The sequence below is a fragment of the Lissotriton vulgaris genome, chromosome 6 (assembly GCF_964263255.1).
Source record: "Lissotriton vulgaris chromosome 6, aLisVul1.2, whole genome shotgun sequence".
NCBI lineage: Eukaryota > Metazoa > Chordata > Amphibia > Caudata > Salamandridae > Lissotriton > Lissotriton vulgaris.
Genome location: NC_141694.1, coordinates 1,222,835,220 through 1,222,858,671, shown reverse-complemented (window position 1 = coordinate 1,222,858,671; position 23,452 = coordinate 1,222,835,220). Strand labels below are relative to the sequence as shown.

The 23,452-nt window shown below is 47.9% G+C and overlaps 1 protein-coding gene across 1 annotated transcript; it reads right to left on the bottom strand.

The window, feature by feature from the left end:
* Positions 1–4,972: 4,972 nt before the first annotated feature.
* On the bottom strand, positions 4,973–10,318 carry LOC147708649 (uncharacterized). Its single transcript, XM_086925757.1, has 2 exons — positions 9,179–10,318; positions 4,973–5,317 (listed from the first exon to the last, which is right to left on the bottom strand). Exons 1-2 carry the CDS (start codon positions 10,316–10,318, stop codon positions 4,973–4,975), a joined length of 1,485 nt encoding a protein of 494 aa, XP_086781883.1.
* Between the last annotated feature and the right edge of the window lie 13,134 nt (positions 10,319–23,452).

The following is a 23,452-nucleotide window of genomic DNA, read 5'->3' as shown; positions in this document are numbered from 1 at the left end:
TGTGAAGTGCATTACATAGATACTATCATCCTCCGCAAATATGGCTGCAGAAGTCCAAGACGTTCAATATTTTGTGGTTTTCAAAGATGCATTTGAAGAGTTTATTTGTTTTTTAAATTCTATATTGCACCAATTTGTGTGGCAAAATCTACGATCAAAGTAACCAATCAAAGGCCTGCACTTAGCTTCCACACCCTTTCTGAAGTTCCAAGAAAAATAACACGAGGTTTCAAGCAATTTGGAAAGATTTTTTATTAGACACAACGTCGGCAAAAATAGAGTTTGCAATAGAAAAATCCAGCAAATTAGTCTTGCAAACATATTTTTCAAAATAAATAAAACATCCTGAGGTGTTTATTCCCCTATTCTGTTGGAAATCTATTTGTGAAAAAACGTCTTTCTTTGGGAACAATTCATTGCAGAAAGGTTTTGTGGCAGAAAAACGTTCATAATAGGGCAAAAAGTTCATAGCTTCGCAGTTTTGTGAATTTGAAGAATGCAGCTCAGTTCCACAGGTGGTATTCATGTTTCTCCCAGCCGCAGTGTCATTATTCTTCTTCTAGTCGCGTTTTTGTAGCAAGTGTATGGAGAAAGCAAGTATTTAACAACGTCGTTGCCATGACTGAAAAATAGCTCCTGTCCACTTGGGCACAGAAATGGATGTCTCCCTTCCACAGAGGTTAGTGTAGCCAGCCCACATCTGCTGCATGTTTTGGAGAGAGACCGGCTTACCATACAACCTTCTATCAAAAATGACGATGACCTGCCAGTGAAATATTTATGGGCATTCTTGGGAATATTCTGGCTACGCATGGCATAACAGGGTCCAGTCCTTGGCTTACTGCTCCATTCTTTTTATTTAAAAAAAAAAACTTTATTGTACCTTTACAAAATTACACAGCCAGTGGCCTACAACCCAGAGGGCCGGCCGCAATCATTCAACGTTGGATATATTGCATCAGGTTAAGTCCACATTTTGGTTACGTTGCTGAGAGGAAAAATGTTCACCATAAGGCAAAGTGAAAGGCACATAACTAGCGATATGTTGCTAATCAATAGCGGTTTTAGTTTTCTATTTTTTATAAAAACAACAAAAAGAAAAACAACAAAGAAATCACATTGCGGTCAGCAAAGAGTAATTAGTGTTATTTTAGCTGAATTTAAAGCCTATCCGACAGTACGTGCCACTGTTGATAACCGTTGAATCAAACATATGTTAAAAGGTCGGTATCGCCTATGTTTCCTGCACGCTACTTTCCACAAGTCTCACCCTTGTCTACCCACACTACCTATCCTTCGGGACTCGGGCCCCTGCATCCCCCCTCTGCAACACCCTCATGGCACCTCAGCCTCCCCCCCCCCCCTCTTCATCTGACTCTAACGGGTCGTCCTCTGGCAGGGGATCACAAATTTCTCCTCTATACACATTCCATGGGGTCCATATTTTGTTCCATTTCCCCGGACATGCATGACTCAAGTATACCGCCCTCTCCGTCACCATTATCTTATCCATATTCATGCACCACTGTGATTTCGTCGGTAGTTCTGCCGCCCCCCAGCACTGTGCGATATCCCTCTTGGCCACTATCATGCCCAACGTAACCCAAAGTTGGCCACATCTGGACAGGTCGTTCGGTCCCCACACATTTAATAGACATTTTCGCGGTTCTGGAGTTATAGAGGTCCCCAGGGTCTGTGACACAGTGCGCATTATTTGCCTCCAATAGTCTTGGATGCGTGGGCAGTCCCAGATTGTGTGAAAGAAGGTCCCCTCCTCCCCGCAGCCACGAAGACAGTAAGGGTGTTGTGCTCTGTGTATACGGTGCAGTAGTGTTCTTGTGTAATACACTCTGTGTAGGACCTTTAGTTGTACAAGCCTCAGCCTGGCTGAGATGCCCACCTCTCTTGGGGATGCTAGCGCCTCATTCCAGTCGTGTTCGTCCAGGGCGTCCACTTCCCCTTCCCATTTATCTTTCAATGAGGTCAGTGGGTCAGGCAAATTATTAATGAGCTTGCGGTAAGTCAATGACGTCGCTCGCTCAATCATAAAGTTCGTTAGGAGACGATCCTCCATTAGGGATGATTCTGGTATATCCTCCCCGGAGGGGATGGCCGTGAGTAACGCATGTCGTATCTGGACGTAGCGGTATGATTCTTGTGGCCCCAGTTCGTATAGCTCCTTCAGACGGTCAAATGTTATAACCTCTCCTCTTTCCCACAGGTCTCCCACCGTGGATATCCCAATGGGGTCCCAGTGAGAGAAACCCTTGCTGTGTCTCAAATTTCCCAAGGCACGTGTGTCCCAGAGCGGGGTGAGTTTGGTTATTTTCCCCTTCCAGCCCAGAGCCGCTAGTGCCGTATGCCACAGCGCTGCGGTGAGTCTAGTGGGTCCCATTAATTTCCGCACTCGACGTTGGTCATAGAGTGGGGCCAGCATACTATTGGTACCTAGTTGTGCCCTATCTGCTTGGAAAGCTGGGTCAGTCTGCGGGGCATGAATCCACTGGTTAATGGGCTTAAGGTGAGCTGCCCAGTAGTACAATTTAAGATTCGGCAAAGCGATTCCACCATCGTACCAACCCCTGTGTAGATTGGCTTGCGCAATACGCGTCCGGCGATTGCCCCACAGCAAACCGGATACCACTGCTGCCACCTTTTTGAAGTATCCTGGCGGCACTGGATACGGCGTGTTCTCTAGTATGTATAGGAAGCTGGGCAAGGACATCATTTTGTATAGTGCTGCTTTACCCAGCATTGTTAAGGGCAACCACGCCCAGAACTTGGCGTCTTGTTTAAGTCGTTCCATGGGTGGCGCCAGATTCTTTTGTACAAATTCTGTTGGGTCCATTGTAACGTGGATCCCTAAATATTTAAAGGAGGAGCCAGCTAACTTTAAGGGGAAGTCAGGGCCCAGTACTGGGGCCGGGCCTTTCAAAACATACATTTCTGATTTATTCCAGTTGATCGTGTATCCTGAAATTTTACCATGATCATCACATAGGTCCAGGAGTGCAGGCACTCCACGCTCTGGGTCTGTTAAGTACACCAGCATGTCATTCGCATAAAGGGACAGCCGGTCTTCCCAGCCCTCCTTCCAATGTATTCCTTTAAGTAATGGCGTTTGTCTTATCAAAATTGCTAGTGGTTCTAGGGAGAGTGCAAAGAGCAATGGCGAGAGGGGGCAACCCTGGCGGGTGCCTCTCCCCAAAGGGAATGTTCGTGAAATGTGGCTGTTCGCCACCACGTGTGCAACTAGCTTCGTATATAGTAGTCTGATCCACGCTATAAATTTCGAGCCGAAGCCCAAACAAGCAAGAACTTCAAACAGGTAGTTCCATTCTACTAGGTCAAAGGCCATATTTGCATCAAGGGCCAGTATAACCGCTTGATCATGGATCAAGTCTGCTCTCACCAGCACCCCATGCACTCTGCGGAGGTTCAGTGCTGTTATCCTGAGGGGCATAAACTCGGATTGATCCGGATGTATGAGGTCTGAAGGACTGGGTTTTTCTAAGACCCAGCGGTGCCAGGGATAACACCTAAAACCTTCGTGGGTAACCTGTTCCGGCGTACAAATAACAGAGACACGGGACACTTCCTTCGGCGTCAAAGATTCGAGGTTTATTACTGCAGGGAACACAGAAGTCACAGGAAGTACAACACGTGTATGTTCGAGGAGACTGTTTTCTTGTATCTGTGGATCGCTCCTTTTATACAGTTTTCAAGCATAGGATAACATGGTGCACAAAGGATTACGACTCGGTTCCCATCGTAAAGATCATGAGGGGTCGCTTTCATGTATTCAGAGCCCGGAACATAATTACAGTAACATTTGGCAGTTCCCAACTGTAAAAGTACATCTTCCCACCATTAGTACATTCCATTCAACAGTAAACGAATCGAGGAAAGGACAGAAACAGGTGCAGAGGAAGACGAGGACTGTGAACAGAACGAAAAGGGTGTAAAAGGGGTGGTACCAGGAAACACGAGTTGCAGGCATCAAAGGGGACGTGCCTAATGAATGCACAACTGAGACAATAGACCGGCACGGCAAGATGAGCCTCGAGCGGGGCCATCTGCCTTACAGTGTCATCCCCCTCATCATAAAGACACCTTCAAAGGAAACGTGTCTTCCGCAAGAGTTTGGGAATCCCAGGGTCGCGAAGCGGACAGCGTCCGTTCGCTGGCTACTTAAGGGCAAGAAACAAAATGGATGCCGTATCTAAGATGGAACCCGTGGGTTCAGATGAAGAAACCCACGAAACAAACGAACGGTTCAGGCTAGCACAGCGAAAACGCGTACACCCACTAAACTCGTCATTTGCGGTTCATAGATACCAGACTCGACCATATTCGTGCGAGTCGAAAACACCACTTACAATTGTCACAGAACCTCAGACGCTCCTTTTGCCCTCATGTAGGCAAGCACTAGTCGGAATCATAATCGATCTCGATATTCATCAGACCATCTAGATGCTGTTGCAACATAACTCTATCCATCAGAGTTCCTTTGTGTCCCGAGGGTGCTGGGACGTTGGGGTTTGCACTCTGGGTTATCGGTTCTACCGATGGGGGTGAGGAAAAGAGGAACGCAGGCGCCTTCAATAACGGTTTTAACGAAGGCTTTATTGGGACGTAAGTCTTTTTCATTAAACTCAGTCTTTGGAATAGGAACAAGGAAAGGGAATCCTCCGGTTTTAAACTCTTCGTCTTCGGGGCGTCAGGTGGTCGAGTTCCTCACCGAGAATTCGTCGGTTGGTTCCGCTCCGGTACCGGTAAAGGAAAGGAAACAAGGATCAGGACCAAATAATAATTTGTTACGTTCTCAAGGGTCAGGGAGTGAGGGAGTAACTGTCGTGAATTCGTGCAATAGTTTGTTACCCCTAATTGCGGAGGAAAGAGAGAAGTGCTCGTGTAAAGGTAGGGGAGTTGCAGAGGCAGAGGATAGAGGGCTTCGTTACAGAAACGTTCACTACTGTTTCTTGCGCCCGACCCAACCCGCTACCCGACCCCGTACCTCTTGAAGCCACGCTCCTCCCGTGGGAACGTGGCGGGGCGAAGCGTGAAACCGTTGGCCTCCTGGCTTGTCGTTCTCCGTTGGCTCCGCGTCTTGGGATCTCCTGTCGTCCTCCACGTGGGCTTCCGCTCCTTGGGAAACGCCGTCCCTCGAGGTTTCTGCTTCTCCGTCTTTTGACCCCGCTACGCCCACAGGGGGTGGAGTCTCGTTACCTGGCTCAAAAGTTTTAAAGGGGCCTTCCGGAGCATTAAGCGGAATCCAGCCTGAGTCATCCTCTTCACTCCATGAGACCGCGGTATTCTATGGGGACAAGGGGCAGGGTAAAAGAGGTGTGGCTGTCCACCATTCTGCAGTAGTCTGAGGTTCCGGCTCCCGTGCCCCATCACATTCCTCCCCCCCTGGCTTCTCCCGTTCGGGGAGAGGAAACACCCTTGAAAGGAAGTCCGCGTTACCATTGTCTTTTCCTTTACGGTGTTGAACGGTAAAGGCATACGGCTGAAGAGACAGGAACCACCTCAGCACTCTAGGATTTTGGCTACTGTTTTGATGTATCCATCTCAAGGGCGCGTGGTCTGTATGAAGGATGAATGGTTTTCCCTCGAGATAATACCTAAGCTTTTCTACAGCCCACTTTATAGCCAGGGCTAACCATCTCCCGGTTTGTTCTCACCCCTCATAGGTGTATCGCCCAACTGATCTGGAATTGCTACACCTTCTCAGTTTCTTGTGGTAATGTACCCAACACTCCTTTTAATTTCTTTTATACTGGAATCCCTTCATAATAAATTGTAAAATAGACTTATACTTATCCTTACAGGTGCTTCCCCGTCCCCAGCCCCCCCCAACCGTCCTGAAGAAGACCCGCAGCAGAGGTCGTGACTTTCCCTTATTGCGCCAGGGTCGAAACGTCGACGATCCCCCCCATTTTTATTGTTCAAAGCCTACACCAGTCCCTCCCTGTCCCCCTGTATAATATTGTATATATACTGTGTATGGGTAGGCTTTATATGTGCAATGTAAAAATATTTTCTTTGTTGCACTGAATCATTCTAAACCTTTACTTACACCTTTCTTCTCCTCATCACCTGAGCACCAACTTTTCTTTTTTCTTCTTGCTGAAATGAAATTTTATGAAATTGTAAATAAACTGCAGTAGAATTTGTCGTGATACTGTTGTGTTGGGTTTTTGCATTTATAGCTGAATTAGCTAATTGTACATCTCCATGTGTTTGTATGTTCAGATTAAATCTGACTATTTGTTGACTGTGAAGAAGTAATACTCACATCATTTGCAGTGTTTAAAAAATTGTGTCTAGGACCACTTTCTTTATATATACACTTTATAGCCAGGGCCTCCCTTTCGATAGTGGAATATCTGCATTCCCTCGGAAACAGTTTCCTACTCACATACAACACAGGATGCTCTATACCATCTGTACTGACTTGGGACAGGACAGCCCCGATACCCACATTGGAAGCATCTGTAGCTAGAATATAGGGTTTATCATGGTCAGGAGAGGTCAATACGGGTGCTGTGGTCATGGTGGTTTTTAAATACTGAAAAGCTGTCACCAATTCCGCTGAGGGATGCCTAAAGACGCTAGGCCTAGTGTCTTTGCGAAGGAGATCGGTCAAGGGGGCTGCTATCTCTGCAAAATGAGGAATGAACCTGCGGTAGTATCCCACCAGCCCCAGAAAAGCTCGTAGATCTCGTTTGTTAGATGGAAAAGGTACAGCCGCTATTGCTTTCACTTTCTCACTTTGGGGAGCTATAGAACCTTCCCCCAAGACATACCCTAGGTAGTTCACAGAGTGAAAGGCCGCTCTTGATTTTTTTGCATTAATGTGTAGTCCTGCTTCCTTCAAAGCAGAAAGGATGGTTGTCAAATGTACCAGATGTTCCTTCCAGTCTCGGCTGTAAATGACTATATCATCTAAGTAGGCCGAGCTGAAAGAAGCATAGGGCTGTAGCACTCGGTTCATTAACCGTTGAAAGGTTGCAGGGGCCCCATGCAACCCAAATGGCAACACTGTAAATTCGTAAGCCCCATCGTCTGTTACAAAGGCCATTTTTTTCCGATCTTCCTCCCTAAGGGGCACTTGCCAATACCCCTTTGTGAGATCGATGGTGGTTATATAACGGGCATCCCCTATCTTTTCTATCAGGTCATCAACCCTAGGAATGGGATAGGTATCGAAATGTGATACCGCATTTAGAGCTCGGAAGTCCATACAAAAACGTTTGGACCCATCCGGTTTGGGGATCATCACTATGGGTGAGGACCAATGACTCTGGGATGGTCGTATAACACCGAGTCGTAACATGTCTTGGACTTCTTTGCGAACTGCATCTTTTCGGGCAGCTGGGATCCTGTAGGGTCTTTGCTTTACCACTTTACCCGGCACGGTTTCTATTCTGTGTTCAGCAAGATTGGTTCTACCAGGTAAGTCTGAAAAGACGTCAGAAAAGGGTTTCAGTGTTTCAGTCAACTCTTCCTTTTCTTGACAGCTCAGTTCTGAGTTTACCACTAACTGGTCTAGGGTTGACGTCTGTGTCACATCCATTTGTGCAACTAACTGACCGTCTCGTGGCACGGGTCCTATCCATTCCTTGAGTATGTTAATGTGATAGGTTTGTGTCTTGGATGGGGACATCTGTAACCTGTATGTAGTAAGGCCAATGGTTTCCACAATCTTATAGGGACCTTGCCACTCGTGTTTCTGTTTACTCATGCTAGAAGGTAAGAGTACAAGGGCCCAGCTTCCTTTCTTTAAGGTTCTCAACTTCTTGCCTTTATCATAGGTTTGTTTGTATCGGTTCTGCTGTGCTTCCAAATTAGTATAGGCTAGCTCTTGTAGCTTTCCCAGCCGGGATCTTAAGCTACTGGTGGACTTTTGTTCTTCCACCTCCTCACTCTCCCACATGTCCTTAGTTATTTCCAACAAGGAACGTGGCATCCTTCCATATAGAAGTTCAAAGGATGAACATCCTAGGCTGCTTTGTTTCTGGGCCCTTATAACATAAAGGGCTATGGGTAAAAGCCTGTCCCAGGAGGGTCCTTCGGCTGATAACATCTTCTTCAGGGTAGACTTAAGGGTCTGATTATACCGTTCCACCAGACCATCGGTCTGTGGATGGTACACCGAGGTCTTTAGATGTTTTATGTCCAGGGAAGCACAGACCTCTTTCATTGGCTTGGAAGTAAAGGGAGTTCCCTGATCAGTCAAAACTTCCTTAGGAAACCCTACTCTGGAAAACAAGTCTACAAACTTTTCAGCGATGGCTGCTGTCGTGGTGGTTCGTAATGGGAAGGCTTCAACAAACCGGGTGGCGTAGTCAACTATGACTAGGGCATATGGGTTCCCTCGGCTCGACTTTGGCAAGGGGCCTATGATGTCCATGCCGACCCTCTCAAATGGTACTCCTATAATGGGCATCTTTTGTAGGGGAGCCATGGGTGGACGACGCGTATTTTGTCGTTGACACACTTCACATTTTGCACAATATTCCTGTACATCTTTATATATCCCAGGCCAAAAAAAATGTCTGGTTATGCTGTCAGTGGTTTTTTCTTTCCCTGCGTGACCAGCTGTTAAATGGGCATGTGCAAAGAAAAGAACCTGCTCTCTGAAGGATTGGGGCACTAGCAGTTGTAATTCACCATCCGCTTTGTTTTGTCTATACAGGAGTTCGTTTTTGATTACAAAAAGTGGATAAGAGGAAGGGGCTAGATTTCCTGCAGCATGGGCGGTTTCCCAGGCATTGACTAGGGTTCTATCCGCACTTTGAGCAAAACGAAAGTTTCTATCAATAACCCAAGGCTCAGGGGACAGGTATGTAGGAAGGCAGCTATTCTGTTTTGTTGGGGAAAGGGTCTCTTTGAAAAGGGACAAGAACTCAGGGTTGTCTGTTCCTAAGATCATGTCTTCAGGAAGCGAGTCCACCACCCCTACCCAGACTTTACATGGTTCCCTATTTGGAAGGGCTATCGTAATAGAGGCTACTGGGTATGGTTTTACATCACCGTGGACACACCTTATATAAACAGGCCCCTTTGGATTCATCTGTTCTGGTTTAACAAATCGGGTTTGTATCACTGACTGCCTACACCCTGAATCTAACAATGCCTTTACAGAATAACCATTCATCCTCATACTCACGTAGAAGGTGCTGCCCATTTCGGCGGAGTACATCACCGTTCTCGGGAGATAGCCGACTTCCATCGGTTCCTCGGGTGGCTTACGTTTGGGACACATTCTTGCAATATGGCCCCACTCTCCGCATTCGAAGCACTGAGGACCTTTGTTTGGTGGAAGGATCATACTTGTGGGTCGTAGAAGTCGGCGCAGTTCAACCCCGCCCTTAGGTTTTTTCTCCAATTTGGGTGGCGGAATCACTTTCTGAGTTTTCTCCGGCTCCCAAGTGAGGGTTTTTGGTTGAGCTCTAGCATATTGGGAAGCCATTTCAATTGCGTGTTCTACAGTAAGTCCCACATGTTGGCGCAACCAGCGCTGGGTAGCGTAAGGCAGGGCTTCCATGAACTGCTCCAAGTAGATTTTCTTTAGAATGTCCTCTTTACTACAGAGGTCTGGACGTAACCATTTGTCTGCTGACATCTTTAGCCTAAAAAAAAGAGTCTTTGGATTTTCCCCTGGTATGCCTCTTTCTTTCCTGAATCGCACCCGATAAGCCTCCTGATCCAAACCTAAATGGTCCAGGATCACAATTTTGATGGTGGCGTACGGTGTTGTACCGAGGGGATTAGCTGCTTGATAGGCAGACTGTGCTTCACCTGTGAGAAGAGGCGCTAGAAAAAACGGCCATTTCTCTTCCGGCCAACTCAGCGCACGTGCCGCCCGTTCAAAATTAATCAGGAAGGCGTCCGGATCTTCACCTGAAACATATTTCTGAAGAGCTACTCCTGGGGGATGGGGGGTATGTACTCTAACCTCCCCTTGGACGACCTGTGGAGCCGGTGTTACACTCTTCATGCTTTCCAGCTGAGCTGTTATCGTGGAAGTGAACATGTCCCGGTCTGCCTGAGCGGACGACATTTGGTTTTCCATCGTTTTCTCCAATTTCTCCTGTCCTTTAATTATATGGTCGATTAGGGCCTCCATCTTTTCCTTACAGACGGATGATAATCCCACTTCTGACACCAGTTGTCCCGAGGGTGCTGGGACGTTGGGGTTTGCACTCTGGGTTATCGGTTCTACCGATGGGGGTGAGGAAAAGAGGAACACAGGCGCCTTCAATAACGGTTTTAACGAAGGCTTTATTGGGACGTAAGTCTTTTTCATTAAACTCAGTCTTTGGAATAGGAACAAGGAAAGGGAATCCTCCGGTTTTAAACTCTTCGTCTTCGGGGCGTCAGGTGGTCGAGTTCCTCACCGAGAATTCGTCGGTTGGTTCTGCTCCGGTACCGGTAAAGGAAAGGAAACAAGGATCAGGACCAAATAATAATTTGATACGTTCTCAAGGGTCAGGGAGTGAGGGAGTAACTGTCGTGAATTCGTGCAATAGTTTGTTACCCCTAATTGCGGAGGAAAGAGAGAAGTGTTCGTGTAAAGGTAGGGGAGTTGCAGAGGCAGAGGATAGAGGGCTTCGTTACAGAAACGTTCACTACTGTTTCTTGCGCCCGACCCAACCCGCTACCCGACCCCGTACCTCTTGAAGCCACGCTCCTCCCGTGGGAACGTGGCGGGGCGAAGCGTGAAACCGTTGGCCTCCTGGCTTGTCGTTCTCCGTTGGCTCCACGTCTTGGGATCTCCTGTCGTCCTCCACGTGGGCTTCCGCTCCTTGGGAAACGTCGTCCCTCGAGGTTTCTGCCTCTCCGTCTTTTGACCCAGCTACGCCCACAGGGGGTGGAGTCTCGTTACCTGGCTCAAAAGTTTTAAAGGGGCCTTCCGGAGCATTAAGCGGAATCCAGCCTGAGTCATCCTCTTCACTCCATGAGGCCGCGGTATTCTGTGGGGACAAGGGGCAGGGTAAAAGAGGTGTGGCTGGTAACCATTCTGCAGTAGTCTGAGGTTCCGGCTCCCGTGCCCCGTCACACTTTGGTAACAGGCGGCTGCCTTATACACGTTGTAGCACAGAGGCCACATAAGGCAGACCACACTGCACACAAAGACAACACGTGAACAGGAATGCCACACAAACCCCGATGATCATCAGAATCTTCCAACCCCAAGTCGACATTAGGCCCCAAAACCACCCGAGAAGCGTCCAATCCCCTACGTCCACGTGTATGGACTCAGAGATCTTATGCAACTTCGAGATGGCTTGATAGACAGTCGGAGCGTTGTCTGGAATGAAAATACAACAACTCGAATGGATCACCTTACATACTCCACCTCGATCTGCTAGGACAACATCTAAAACCATACTATTTTGTAACGTCATCAGCCTATCTGCCTGAAGCTCTGCTGTAATGTTGCCAAGGGCACTGGCAGTGATATTAGCAGTTGATTCCACCACTCGAGTCAACTGTCTCAGGTTCCTACTATTGACCATAGGTCCCCAAAACGGAAAGAACCCCTTGAAAAAGTCTCCTGCCTCTTGACCGGCAGTGTCCTCTTTGCTAATCACGCCCCTCACAACTCTAGTCTTGTGGTAATCTAAGGCAACCATAAACGTCGGTGGCAACAAGTTTGCAATATAACAGGTGCCCGCGAAGTCCAGGGGCAACCATGTATATGCACGGTCGTAACAGACAAAGTACGTACCCTTGGCAGTCAGGAGAACAGGGGAAGAGAGCATTGGTAAGACATACGTCTCAGAGCAAGCACTCTCTCCAAGGTGAGCTCTCGGGCTTCGGCCACGACCTTTCAAACAGAAATTACCAAGGTGGGGTACGATCCATATTGGAGACGAGCTTCTAAGCTGTCTTTCGCCTACAAGCACACTATACTCAACCTCACTCAAATCCCTATAAGCTCGCACCTCTTCCTCTGGGATGAGCGACGGCTCATAGATATCCCTATCTAAATCAGCAATCGCTATTGCCAAAGGCTTGTGGTACGGACCGGGACCAAAGTGGGGAGAACGTGGCTCTCGGTTGGGGTAAGAATCTAGTGCACTTCGAAACATTGTTTGGAATGCTCGAGCTGAACCCTGGGAACTGTAAGGAAGCACCAGGTATGGAATTCCCTTATCGGTGGTATGTGGCAATAACCCACACACCCAACAATTGGTAGTGTTCACCACTAACTGATGCTGATGAAGGAGCTGAACGAAGGAATTGTTCATGAATTCCGCACGTCTAACCTGCTCGTGTTGGGGTAAGATGTGGAAGGAATGAGGAGAAACAGTGGAGGTAGTTTTAAGTTCAGAAGAAGGGGTAGGTGAGGCAGTAGGCAACAATGACTGTATCATGTAATACACCCCACCCACCAGTAACGAGGAAACAGTTAGGAATAAGAGGAACATCTGAAACATGAAACAATTTGTATGTGCAATCCTGCGCAACTCGAATCTATGGGCCTGAGCCTTTTCCAAGTCCGACAGCTTTGAGAAAGCAATCCTCTAAAACCGTCCACAACGTTCTTGACGCACTTCGTTCTGTGTAGCAATAGTCAATCCCCAGGAGTTCCTAGGAATCGACGGTCTTTGACCTAGTGTCAAGACCTACTAACCAGAAGGAAGTACCCGCGTGGCCCTACGGTCCACCCGGATGCAAGGTATTTTAATCAACAATATATACAAATCTGCTAGCTGTGGAAGCAAAAACACATATGTGGAAAAGACTCAAATTTACAAAAATCACAATCATACAAGTGTGTTCAACTGGTCAGTGATAATGGGGTAACGTAGATGTCCGGGGAGAGAGCAAAAATATTTTATTAGTCTCTAGTACTGGATCGAAGAAAATATCGGCTCCTCCCAGGACGTGTCTGTTAGTCAAACAATTGGTCCGATGATGAGACAGAGTTCTGTTGATCAGTTAATTGTTCAGATGTTGAATTTTTCGATGACAAATGTTCAACAATGTCGTTCTGCTGCACTGAGGTCTCTCCGACAGGCTGAGCGTCGCTAAAAGGAACGAAGGTCGGTACAGTTTCGACTTCAGACGAGGCGATGCCCTTCCTCACCCACGAGTCTGCTGGTAAAGGTATAGGTACCTTTTTGGTATGGGTGGCATGCACCCAGTTCTTGCGCCCTTCCAAACGAACAGCAGTCCTCGTGGCAAGGAGCACTTGTAGGGTCCGGTAAAACGAGCCTCAAGGTTGTGCTTCCGGGCAAAGTTCCTCGTCACCACCCAGTCTCCGGGCTGGAGCTGGTGGCCTGGACCCTCCGTCTGCGTCGGCAGTGCTTCAAAGACCTGTTGGTGAATTAACCTCAGTTTAGCAGTCAGATCATGAAGATAATCAACATTGGGTACTCAAGATCAGAGAACACACTGGGTCTAGGGACCCCCCAAATATTTGCAGGGCGGCCGAACACAATCTCATAGGGACTGAGCCCTACTCGGGAGTGTACAGTCGCCCTTGTTGACAGAAGAGCTAAGGGCAAAGCGTCAGGCCACGAGAGACCAGTCGTAGCCTGAATCTTCGCGAGTTTCAGTTTAAGGGTGCCATTATACCCTTCAACCAAACCTGCTGACTGGGGATGATTGGCGCTGTGGAATTTCTGTGTAATTCCAAGGCCCTTACACACACTCTTCATCACACTCCCCACAAACTCACTTCTGTTATTAGACCATACAATCCGTGGCATTCCATACCGAGGAAAGTATTCCTTCAGTAGGATTTTCGCAGTGGACAGAGCAGTGTTGTCTTTAAGAGGGTAGGCTTCAATCCATCGGGAGAATGCGCAAACCACAACTAAAACGTACTTCAGGTTATTGCATCGCTCCATATGGATGAAGTCTAGCTAAATCACCTCAAAAGGACATGAAGGGGGAGCAAAATGGCCAGGAGGTGTAGGGGTTCCCTTACCAGGGTTGTACATCATACATATCATACAATTCCTCACCAATCTCTCAGCACACTTAGTAATACCATCATTCTTCCATACAGGGGACAACAACTTGCAGATACCTTTCGCACTAATATGTGCCAAGCCGTGTGCCATCGTCACGACAGCTAGCACATACGCATCCGGCAACATCCACCTCTTATGCTCCGACAGATCAATCCAGCAGCCATTCACATCCAACTTTCCCGTACTCTCTTTCCACTTCGTCTTTTCAGTCTCGGTGGCCTCATTCTGAATCGCTTTCATGCTCTCGATAGTGTCTTCACACATACCAGTTTCTACAGGCCACCTTACCGAACTCGTCAGATACATTCTAGTGCTAAGGTTCCGAGCAGTCTCCTTAGCAATCTCATCCGCAAACGCATTGCCACGACCAACATCATCCGTCACCTTACGGTGCGCACTACATTTAATAATCGCCACCTGCTCGGGCAACGTGAGTGCATCCAAAAGATCATTCACAAGCTGTCCATGCTGAATCTTCGTACCATGCGATGTCATGAAACCTCTCTCTCTTCACAATCGTCCGAAGCTATGGGCAACGCCAAATGCGTATTGGCTGTCCGTAAACACATTCACCCGTTTCCCTTTTGACAACACACACGCTCTAGTCAAGGCGATCAACTCTGCCGCCTGTGCAGAATTCTGATTCAGTCTCGCAGTCTCTACAACCATACTCAACGTCACTACAGCATACGCAGTCGTCACATCACCATTCGGCAACTTAAAACACGACCCGCCCACGTACAAGGTACCATCGGGGTCTTCCAATGGGGTATTTTTCAAGTCAACACGACCTTTCGTTTCCTCCTCAGTTCGTAAGTAGCAGTCATGAGGTGCTACATCGTCTGATTCCATACTAATTGGCAACAAAGTCGCCGGGTTCAGGACATTACAACGTTTTATTTGAATGTGACTTGCCAAAAGCGTCAACTCATACCCAGACAACCTTGCACTAGTCAGGTGTTGGGTCTTCGTACGATTCAAGAGGGTGTCAACTGCATGCAGAACCATCACCGTAAGCATATTATCCATGACCAATCCTGCAGATTGTCGGATGGACACCGCAGCTGCCGCTGTTGCTCTCAGACAACTCGGCAATGCTCTAGCTACCGGGTCCAAGGTCGATGAAAAATATGCACATGGACGCTGTTTACCACCGAACTGTTGCGTCAAGACACTCAACGCACAACCTTCCCTCTCGTGAACGTATAGTGTAAACGGCTTACTGTAGTCAGGGGTACCTAACACAGGAGCCGAACACAACGCGTCACGTAGTTCAGAAAAACTTTTCTGACATTCTTCCGTCCATGGCAAAGGAGTTGGGACATCCTTGCACGTAAGAGCTACCAATGGTTTCGCTAGCAATGAAAAATGTGGAATCCATTGCCTGCAGTATGACGTGATACCTAAAAAGGCACGCACATCTCTCTGAGTTGTTGGCACAGTCATTCGGGCAATTGCCGCAATTCTCTCTGGGGTCAACCTTCTTCCCTCCTTTGACAATAAGTGACCTAGATAGGTTACTTCTTGGCAACAATATTGCAGTTTAGAAGGTGACACCTTGTGATGTAAGTCACAGAGATGCTGTAACAACGACCCCCTAGCGATTTTACAAAATATCCTGAGTATCTGCAGCCACCAATAGGTCGTCGACATATTGGATCAAGGCCGCACCGGCCGGCAACACAAAGGCATCAAGTTGGCCTTTCAAGGCTTGACTGTATATTGATGGACTTTCACAGTAGCCCTGGGGAGCACGTTTAAACCTAACGCTGCGACCACCAAGAGAGAAACCGAAAAGGTCTCTACTCTCCTCAGCAATCGGAATGCTGAAGAACGCATTCTTCAGATCGATCACTGAGAACCAAGATGCAGAAGCTGGAATCAGAGTCAGTAGAGCCATAATGTCAGGCACCACAGGGAAATGAGGAATCACAATTTTATTTACCTCCCGTAAATCGATAACAAAACGATAAACAGGAGGCTTGGATGGATCAGTGCGCTTCAGAATGGGCAGCACAGGACTATTGCACACGTTTCCCCGTGTCTCCTCGATAACATCTTTCTCAATCAAATCGTAGATGATTGCTAACAGCGCTCGCTCACCATCAAGGGAGATACGATACTGGGGAATACGTGGCAAACGCACATTAGATTTCAAGTGAACAACATAAGGGGAGATATCAAGCAGGCCCACGTCATTGGGACCTGTTGCCCACAAAGATGCAGGAAGCGAACTCAATTCCGGTGGAAGTTTATTGAGAGACAAGTACATTGGAGAGATAACTCTCTCACCCAAAGTAAGCTTTACTCCCGCAGGAGAACAATACAGAGTCGCATACAAGCGTTTTAGCAAATCCAGGCCCAAGAGATTTTCACCACAACCAGTAGTCAAAATCAAAGGAGCTTTCAGCTCACGAGGCCCAATTGTAAGGGGCAAAGGGCGTGAAACCGGATTGCTAACAGGGGCGCCAGAGAATCCAACGGAAACATTTGTTAAGCCAGACAAAGGTGCGCCAGGGAGTTTCGAATGCATGATGGAACTTTTCGCTGCACCAGTGTCCAACAGAAAAGGCTCAACGACGCCCGAGGTGGCAACTGCGACGTAAGGCCCTCTCTGATCAACCGGAACTGATACTACTCCCTCTCCTTGTCTATGGCTGTCCTAGTAATTACCGTCGTCAGTGCACTGATCGACGTAATAATCGTCCACATTGTACTGCGCAGATCTTCCTTGCGACGATCCACGCTGATCGAAACAATTATTAGAATCAGAAGAATTATCAGAACGATCATTTTGAGCACCGCGGCCTCTACCACGTGATGCTTAATGAGGACCACTACGACCTCCTCTAGATGAATTACCACTATTGCGATCACGTAAAACTGGACAATCGAATTTCAAATGACCCTCTCCCCTACAATAGGCACACTGGTTGTACCCCAATGAAGATCTCTGCGAAGAGGAGTCATTTCGTGATTGCGACCTATTCGACTGAGACTGTGATCGATTCCGCTGTTGCGAATCATTCTGATTCGAACGTGGAGGATACGCTTGTTGCAACAACACTTTAGTTTTGAGCTCTTTTGTCTTTTTATCGGCACGATCATTTTCCTCTTTCTCCCTATTTTCATAATATTGTGCCGTAGCCAATATTTGAGCAGAGGTAGAAACAGCCCACGCACTCTCAGAATTCCTTAATTTATTGCTTAAGTCCGGCAGCAAATTAGACACAAATTTGTCCACAAACAACCTCTGACCTCCCTCGGTACCCATATCCTGACCACTATGATAGATGAATGACTCCTCAAATCTCGTAAAGAAATCGGAGACACTCTCGTCCTTCTTTTGTTTGCAAGCGGACAACTTGTCCCAATTCACTTTCATAGCTGGCATACGCGTTTTCATAAGGGTAATAATTCTCTGAGGGAGATTGGCAATCAACTGTTCGGGCTTAGCCCCGCCAACTTGCAAGGCATCCGCAGCAAGAAGTGCAGCTCAGTCACCACCTAATTCTGCCACATGATTTTCTTGACGAATTTTCGCCCAAACCGGTTGCGGTACGGCATTGCCAAACAGCATATCGATGTCGGCAAGATTCATTATCGTAGCATCCACTAGCTGCGACAATTCCTTATAGTACCTGCAGGATTTTTGCGAGGGTCAGGCAAAGATTGCTTCACCTGTAATACTTCTGACCGCTTCCAGGGAAGATGTATCCACACTCTCTGAAAATGTGGCAGGATTAGCATTAGGGTTACCGGGCATCCATACTGGGGGAACCTCGCGCATGGGATACTGACCAGGCGCTGCTGGCGGTCCCTCAATGTCTTCTAAGAACAATGCCCGAGGCATTATAGAAGGACGAAAAGATAGCAACTGCTCAACAGCACGTCGAACATTGCTACCCACCATTATTCCGCTCGCAAACTGGAGCTGAAGATTAGTTAGAGCAGTCAATACATCATCAGACGCATCAGCCGATATCTGATCACGGAAAAGCTTGCACATTTCCTCAAACACGAACCTCTGTGTCGGTATGTTGAATTGAGAAAACGTATCAAGTACTACACGTGGAGGATTCCTAAGAGGGTACCTAATCCAACCCATCGCCATATTATATAGTGAGTCACGCTCCCTACTACCTGGAAGCGGACTTCGTCTTTGGGGACCTTCGGAACCAGCGGACTCAAGAACTGGTCCAAGAGAATCGAAAAAGTTAGCAGCAACAGAAGGAACACGACGTCGAGCAGATGGGGTAGTAGAGTAACACACCGGGGTAACAAGAGAGGTGTCGGGAACAGAAGGGACAGCAGGAGTAAGTAGAACAGTAGAAGCAGCAGGAGCAGGAGTATGAGGAAGTACAAGCGGAGGAGCAGTAGGGACGGGAGCAGGCAAAGGAGCAGGAACAGGTTGAGGAACAGGTACAGGTGGGGGAACAGGAACAGGGGCAACCACAGGAACTGCGGTACCCTGTGCATACGGAGGTGGTGACTTCATGAGATAGGACAACAAGGGGTCTTCTACTACGTCCTCCTTCTTATCCGTACCCGTCGGTAAAACGGGATAACACTTATCGACAGTCATGCGCTGCAATCTATCGAAAAATTCCTTTTCCTTTTCCTCCTTATCTCGCTGAAACTGCTCTGCGTTTCTTACCGTTGTGATGATCCCTTCTCTCTTATTACGTTTAATCTGCTTGATTTCTTTCTGCTTGGCTTCTTTACGCCATAACCGAAAGGAATCAAACATGGCCGGCCTTGCTTTCTTTTGGAACAATTTAGCTTCAAGATTATCTAGAATCGGAGCCTCAAAACTACCATGAGGTGGCCAACTAAGGACACCGTCTTTTTTAGTGTAACAAACCCAACAGTCATTGAATGTAATTGGACCTAAACTGTGTCGACTATACAATTCGTAAGTTGGAGTTCCAACCGGAGGTATCGGACACGAGTCCTCCAGTCGGGAATCCGTACCACAACCTCTAAAGCAACTGAACAAAGTACTACGGCTAGGCATCATGCACACTAACTGAGTTTCACAAACTTCAAGGGTTATAGGATTACAATGTCCCTGCAAAGAGCAAAAACCCTCGGTTTTTGGCGACTGCAGACGTCAAATATCACAACAAAGAACAAAATACCAAGAACCACAAATGCAATGGAACCATGCAAAAACTAAGCACCCACAACAAAGGACTCTGGGAGCGACCCACAAATACTTAACTCAAAGATCAATGGCGTCACCAGGAAGGCCCGTCAATCGTCTCGCTGTACCAAGGTCTACGCCAGGCGCCAAAACAGGTCTACAGTCAGGGCAGCAGTCCGTCGCAGCCGTCAGGAGGCGGGGATCTTCGCTGGAAAAGTCGTCGGGCCACTTGTTTCGACAACAGGATCGATGAAGCGGGGTGCACCTTCCCTCGGAGATTTCGCACGAAGTTCCTCATGATCGTCGGGCTTGGACCGGTACCACTGATGCAGCCCCGCGTTGGGCGCCAACTGAAGGACTGGGTTTTTCTAAGACCCAGCAGTGCCAGGGATAACACCTAAAACCTTCGTGGGTAACCTGTTCCGGCGTACAAATGACAGAGACACGGGACACTTCCTTCGGCGTCAAAGATTCGAGGTTTATTACTGCAGGGAACACAGAAGTCACAGGAAGTACAACACGTGTATGTTCGAGGAGACTGTTTTCTTGTATCTGTGGATCGCTCCTTTTATACAGTTTTCAAGCATAGGATAACATGGTGCACAAAGGATTATGACTCGGTTCCCATCGTAAAGATCATGAGGGGTCGCTTTCATGTATTCAGAGCCCGGAACATAATTACAGTAACATTTGGCAGTTCCCAACTGTAAAAGTACATCTTCCCACCATTAGTACATTCCATTCAACAGTAAACGAATCGAGGAAAGGACATAAACAGGTGCAGAGGAAGACAAGGACAGTGAACAGAACGAAAAGGGTGTAAAAGGGGTGGTACCAGGAAACACGAGTTGCAGGCATCAAAGGGGACGTGCCTAATGAATGCACAACTGAGACAATAGACCGGCACGGCAAGATGAGCCTCGAGCGGGGCCATCTGCCTTACAGTGTCATCCCCCTCATCATAAAGACACCTTCAAAGGAAACGTGTCTACCGCAAGAGTTTGGGAATCCCAGGGTCGCGAAGCGGACAGTGTCCGTTCGCTGGCTACTTGAGGGCAAGAAACAAAATGGATGCCGTATAAGCATGGGCGGAAAATCCGTTTCGCTCGCGGATTTTGCGGATTTTCGGTAAATTCGCAATCCGCGAGATTCGCGAATCTCCCGCAAAATCCGCAAATCCGCGAGCAGCGGATTTTATGGCTTGCTCGCACTGTTCGCGTGAGTTCGCGGCTTCCCAGTACAACTTCGCGCCCCGCGAATAAGCGCAAAATTGCAGAAATACGATCTTAGCAAAACTGAAACTACTTACCAGGTTCAAAAGTTCAGGCTCATCATTAGCAGCCATTTCCTGTAGTGCTTCCTGAGGGGCCCCTCCAGAGTTCAGTTGCCAGTTGCAACTATTATGTGACCCTGCTCTGAACCTCAGAATAGTTACACATATGCCACAAAGGTCCTGAATTACAGCTAAGGGAGACAAGCAGGAGCCAGGCTGGAAGTTCAAATCCATTAATCAGCCCCTAATTCATTATTGTCAGTTGGGGCAGGGCAGGTGTTGTAACTAATTTTGCAACAATGAAAGCACTTAGCAAGTGCAAAAGATCACTAATCAGGAAGCACTAAGGAAGCAGGTGCCAGCTAAAAAAATATTCTGTGACACATTAATCAGCCCCAAATTAATTCAGGTCACTTGAGGCAGGGAAGGTGTGCTTGCTTTGCCACAATAATGTACACTGACTGGACAACCAGAGGGTGCTGTGATGAAACAGAGGGTGGCATGGGTGGGCCAGAGGGTGGCATGAGTAGTCAGAGAGTGGCAGTGGTGACAGAGAGTGGCAGTGATGAAGAAGAGTGTCCCAAACAGGCTGGACACGTAGAAACAACAAGTTCGCAAAACTTGCGACCCGACAGGTAAGTTCGCGTTTGCGAAATTGTACAAAACTCTCGCGAACTGGCAGAAACCCGCGCGAACACACCAAAAAAAAATCCGCAAATTCGCGAGAATTCGCAGATTTTGCGAATTGCGAGTTCGCAAATCCGCAAAATTCGCGAACGCGAGATTCGCAAAATTCGCCCATGCTTAATGCCGTATCTAAGATGGAACCCGTGGGTTCAGATGAAGAAACCCACGAAGCAAACGAACGGTTCAGGCTAGCACAGCGAAAACGCGTACACCCACTAAAGTCGTCATTTGCGGTTCATAGATACCAGACTCGACCATATTCGTGCGAGTCGAAAACACCACTTACAATTGTCACGGAACCTCAGGTCGGATAGATGCGCTATCAGCCGGTTAGCAAGGAGTTTGGCTACGATTTTAACCTCTGCATTCAGCAAAGAGATAGGGCGGTAAGAGGAGCAGTCCTCCTGCGGTTTCCCAGGCTTGGGAATCGCTACTATAGTAGCCGTTCTCTGATCAAGCGGAAGTTCACCCTTTTCTAAGCATTCTTCATATATGGCTAGTAAATATGCACTTAGCTCCTCTGATTGGGCCTGATACCATTCTACTGGAATGCCATTTGGTCCGAGTGCCTTGCCAGGCTTTAGCGCTCGTATAGCCAATTGTATTTCATCCCTAGTTATGGCCGCTTCTAGGTCGGCTGTTGCTTCTGGTTGCAGTATCTGGGTGTCTATCCTATCCAGTGCTGCCCGTGCCATGTCAGTAGATACAGCCCGTCCGGGGGTATAGACTTCCTCGAAATGTGTCGCTAGTGCTTCCACTATCTGTTCAGGGCTTGTCTGAATTTCACCGTTGCTGCCCCTCACCTGTTGGATGCCCCTTGAGCTTCCCCCTCTCTTATCTAGCCAGGCTACCATCTTTCCCGCCTTATCTCCCACATCATATATTCTGTTCTGTGTATCAGTTATGTGCCCCTTCACCCGCTGCAGGACATGTTCCGTGTACAGTTGTTGTTGGAGTATAAGTGTGTGCGCCGTGTCCGGTGTGGGGTGTGTCTCATGCAAAGTTGTCATGCCGCGAAGGGCCAATTCGAGCCTAGACTGTTCAGCAGCTTGTTCCCTTTTGTGGCCAGTGATCGAGTTCATGGGCTGCCCTCTCAATACCGTCTTGTAAGCCTCCCATATAACCTCCGAAGAGGTCACAGAGGCTATATTTTCCTCGAAGTATTGTGTTGTAACCTTCTGAAGGGTTTTCCTGACTTTTGGGATTTTAAGGTATGATGCTTGAATGGGATATATACGGTTGCAAGACTTTTCTTGAGTAGAAACTGTCAGGGTGATCGGAGAGTGATCCGATATGCCTCTAGGGTGAATGTCTATGGTATCGACGTGTTGTAAGCCGTCACCCAGTGCTAAGAAATAGTCAATTCGTGATAGGCTGTTGTGAACCGTTGAATGAAATGTGTATTGCCTATCCTGGGGGTGGACATGTCACCAGATGTCTACTAGACCCATCGCTGTCAGGAATCGTTGAAACCGGGAAGGTCCCCCAATCGGGCCTGCCGCTGGGAATTTGTCAAGTTGTGTGTCTACTGTGGCGTTAAAGTCTCCCCAAGAATTACATCACCCTCGGGAAGTGACAGCAAAAAGTCACTGAGCGCTGGAAGCTTTATTGAATGAAGGGATGGCAGGATATATACCGATACCACAATAAGGGGTCGTCCCTCCCATTGTCCCTGTATGGCTGCGAAGCAACCCTGCCCGTCAGTTTTCGTGCCTAGTGGGAAGAATTGCGAGGACTTCTTGATCAAGATGCCAGTACCCAGAGAGCCCGAAGTAAACTCCGAGTGGACCACCATCTTATACCCCCTCCTGTCTATGGCCTTACATGCCCCTCCCGTTAAATGTGTTTCTTGTAGCAATGCTAGGTGAGGGTTTTGTCTCTGCAACGCATTCAATACCAGGCCATGTTTCACCTTATCCCCAAGTCCCCTCACATTCCACGACAGTATTCGAAGGGGGGAGCCACGTGTCCGTGACTCTATGTCCCCCACATTACGTATCAGACCATCCGCCATTTCTGATCATGCAGACGTATACAAATGAATCCAGGTGGTGGACCCGAACCCCTAATTTTACTTTTTCAGCTATAGTATTCAGACATAGAACTCCATTTTTCGACCGACGTTGTGAATTTCTAACAAACAACCAACAACCCCCCCTCTCCCTCCCCCTCCCTGCCTCCCTGCTTAACGAACCTTCAACTGCCCGCCTCCCCAACTGAGCAGAGCGCTTATCCCATCCCAAAAACAGAGTACTTGCACGTTGGGGGAGAGCGTCTCCCCGAGCAGGCGGCATCCCTGCTCCCTTCAGGGCACCCAGGCCAGCGTCCAACCATGACTCTTGTGCA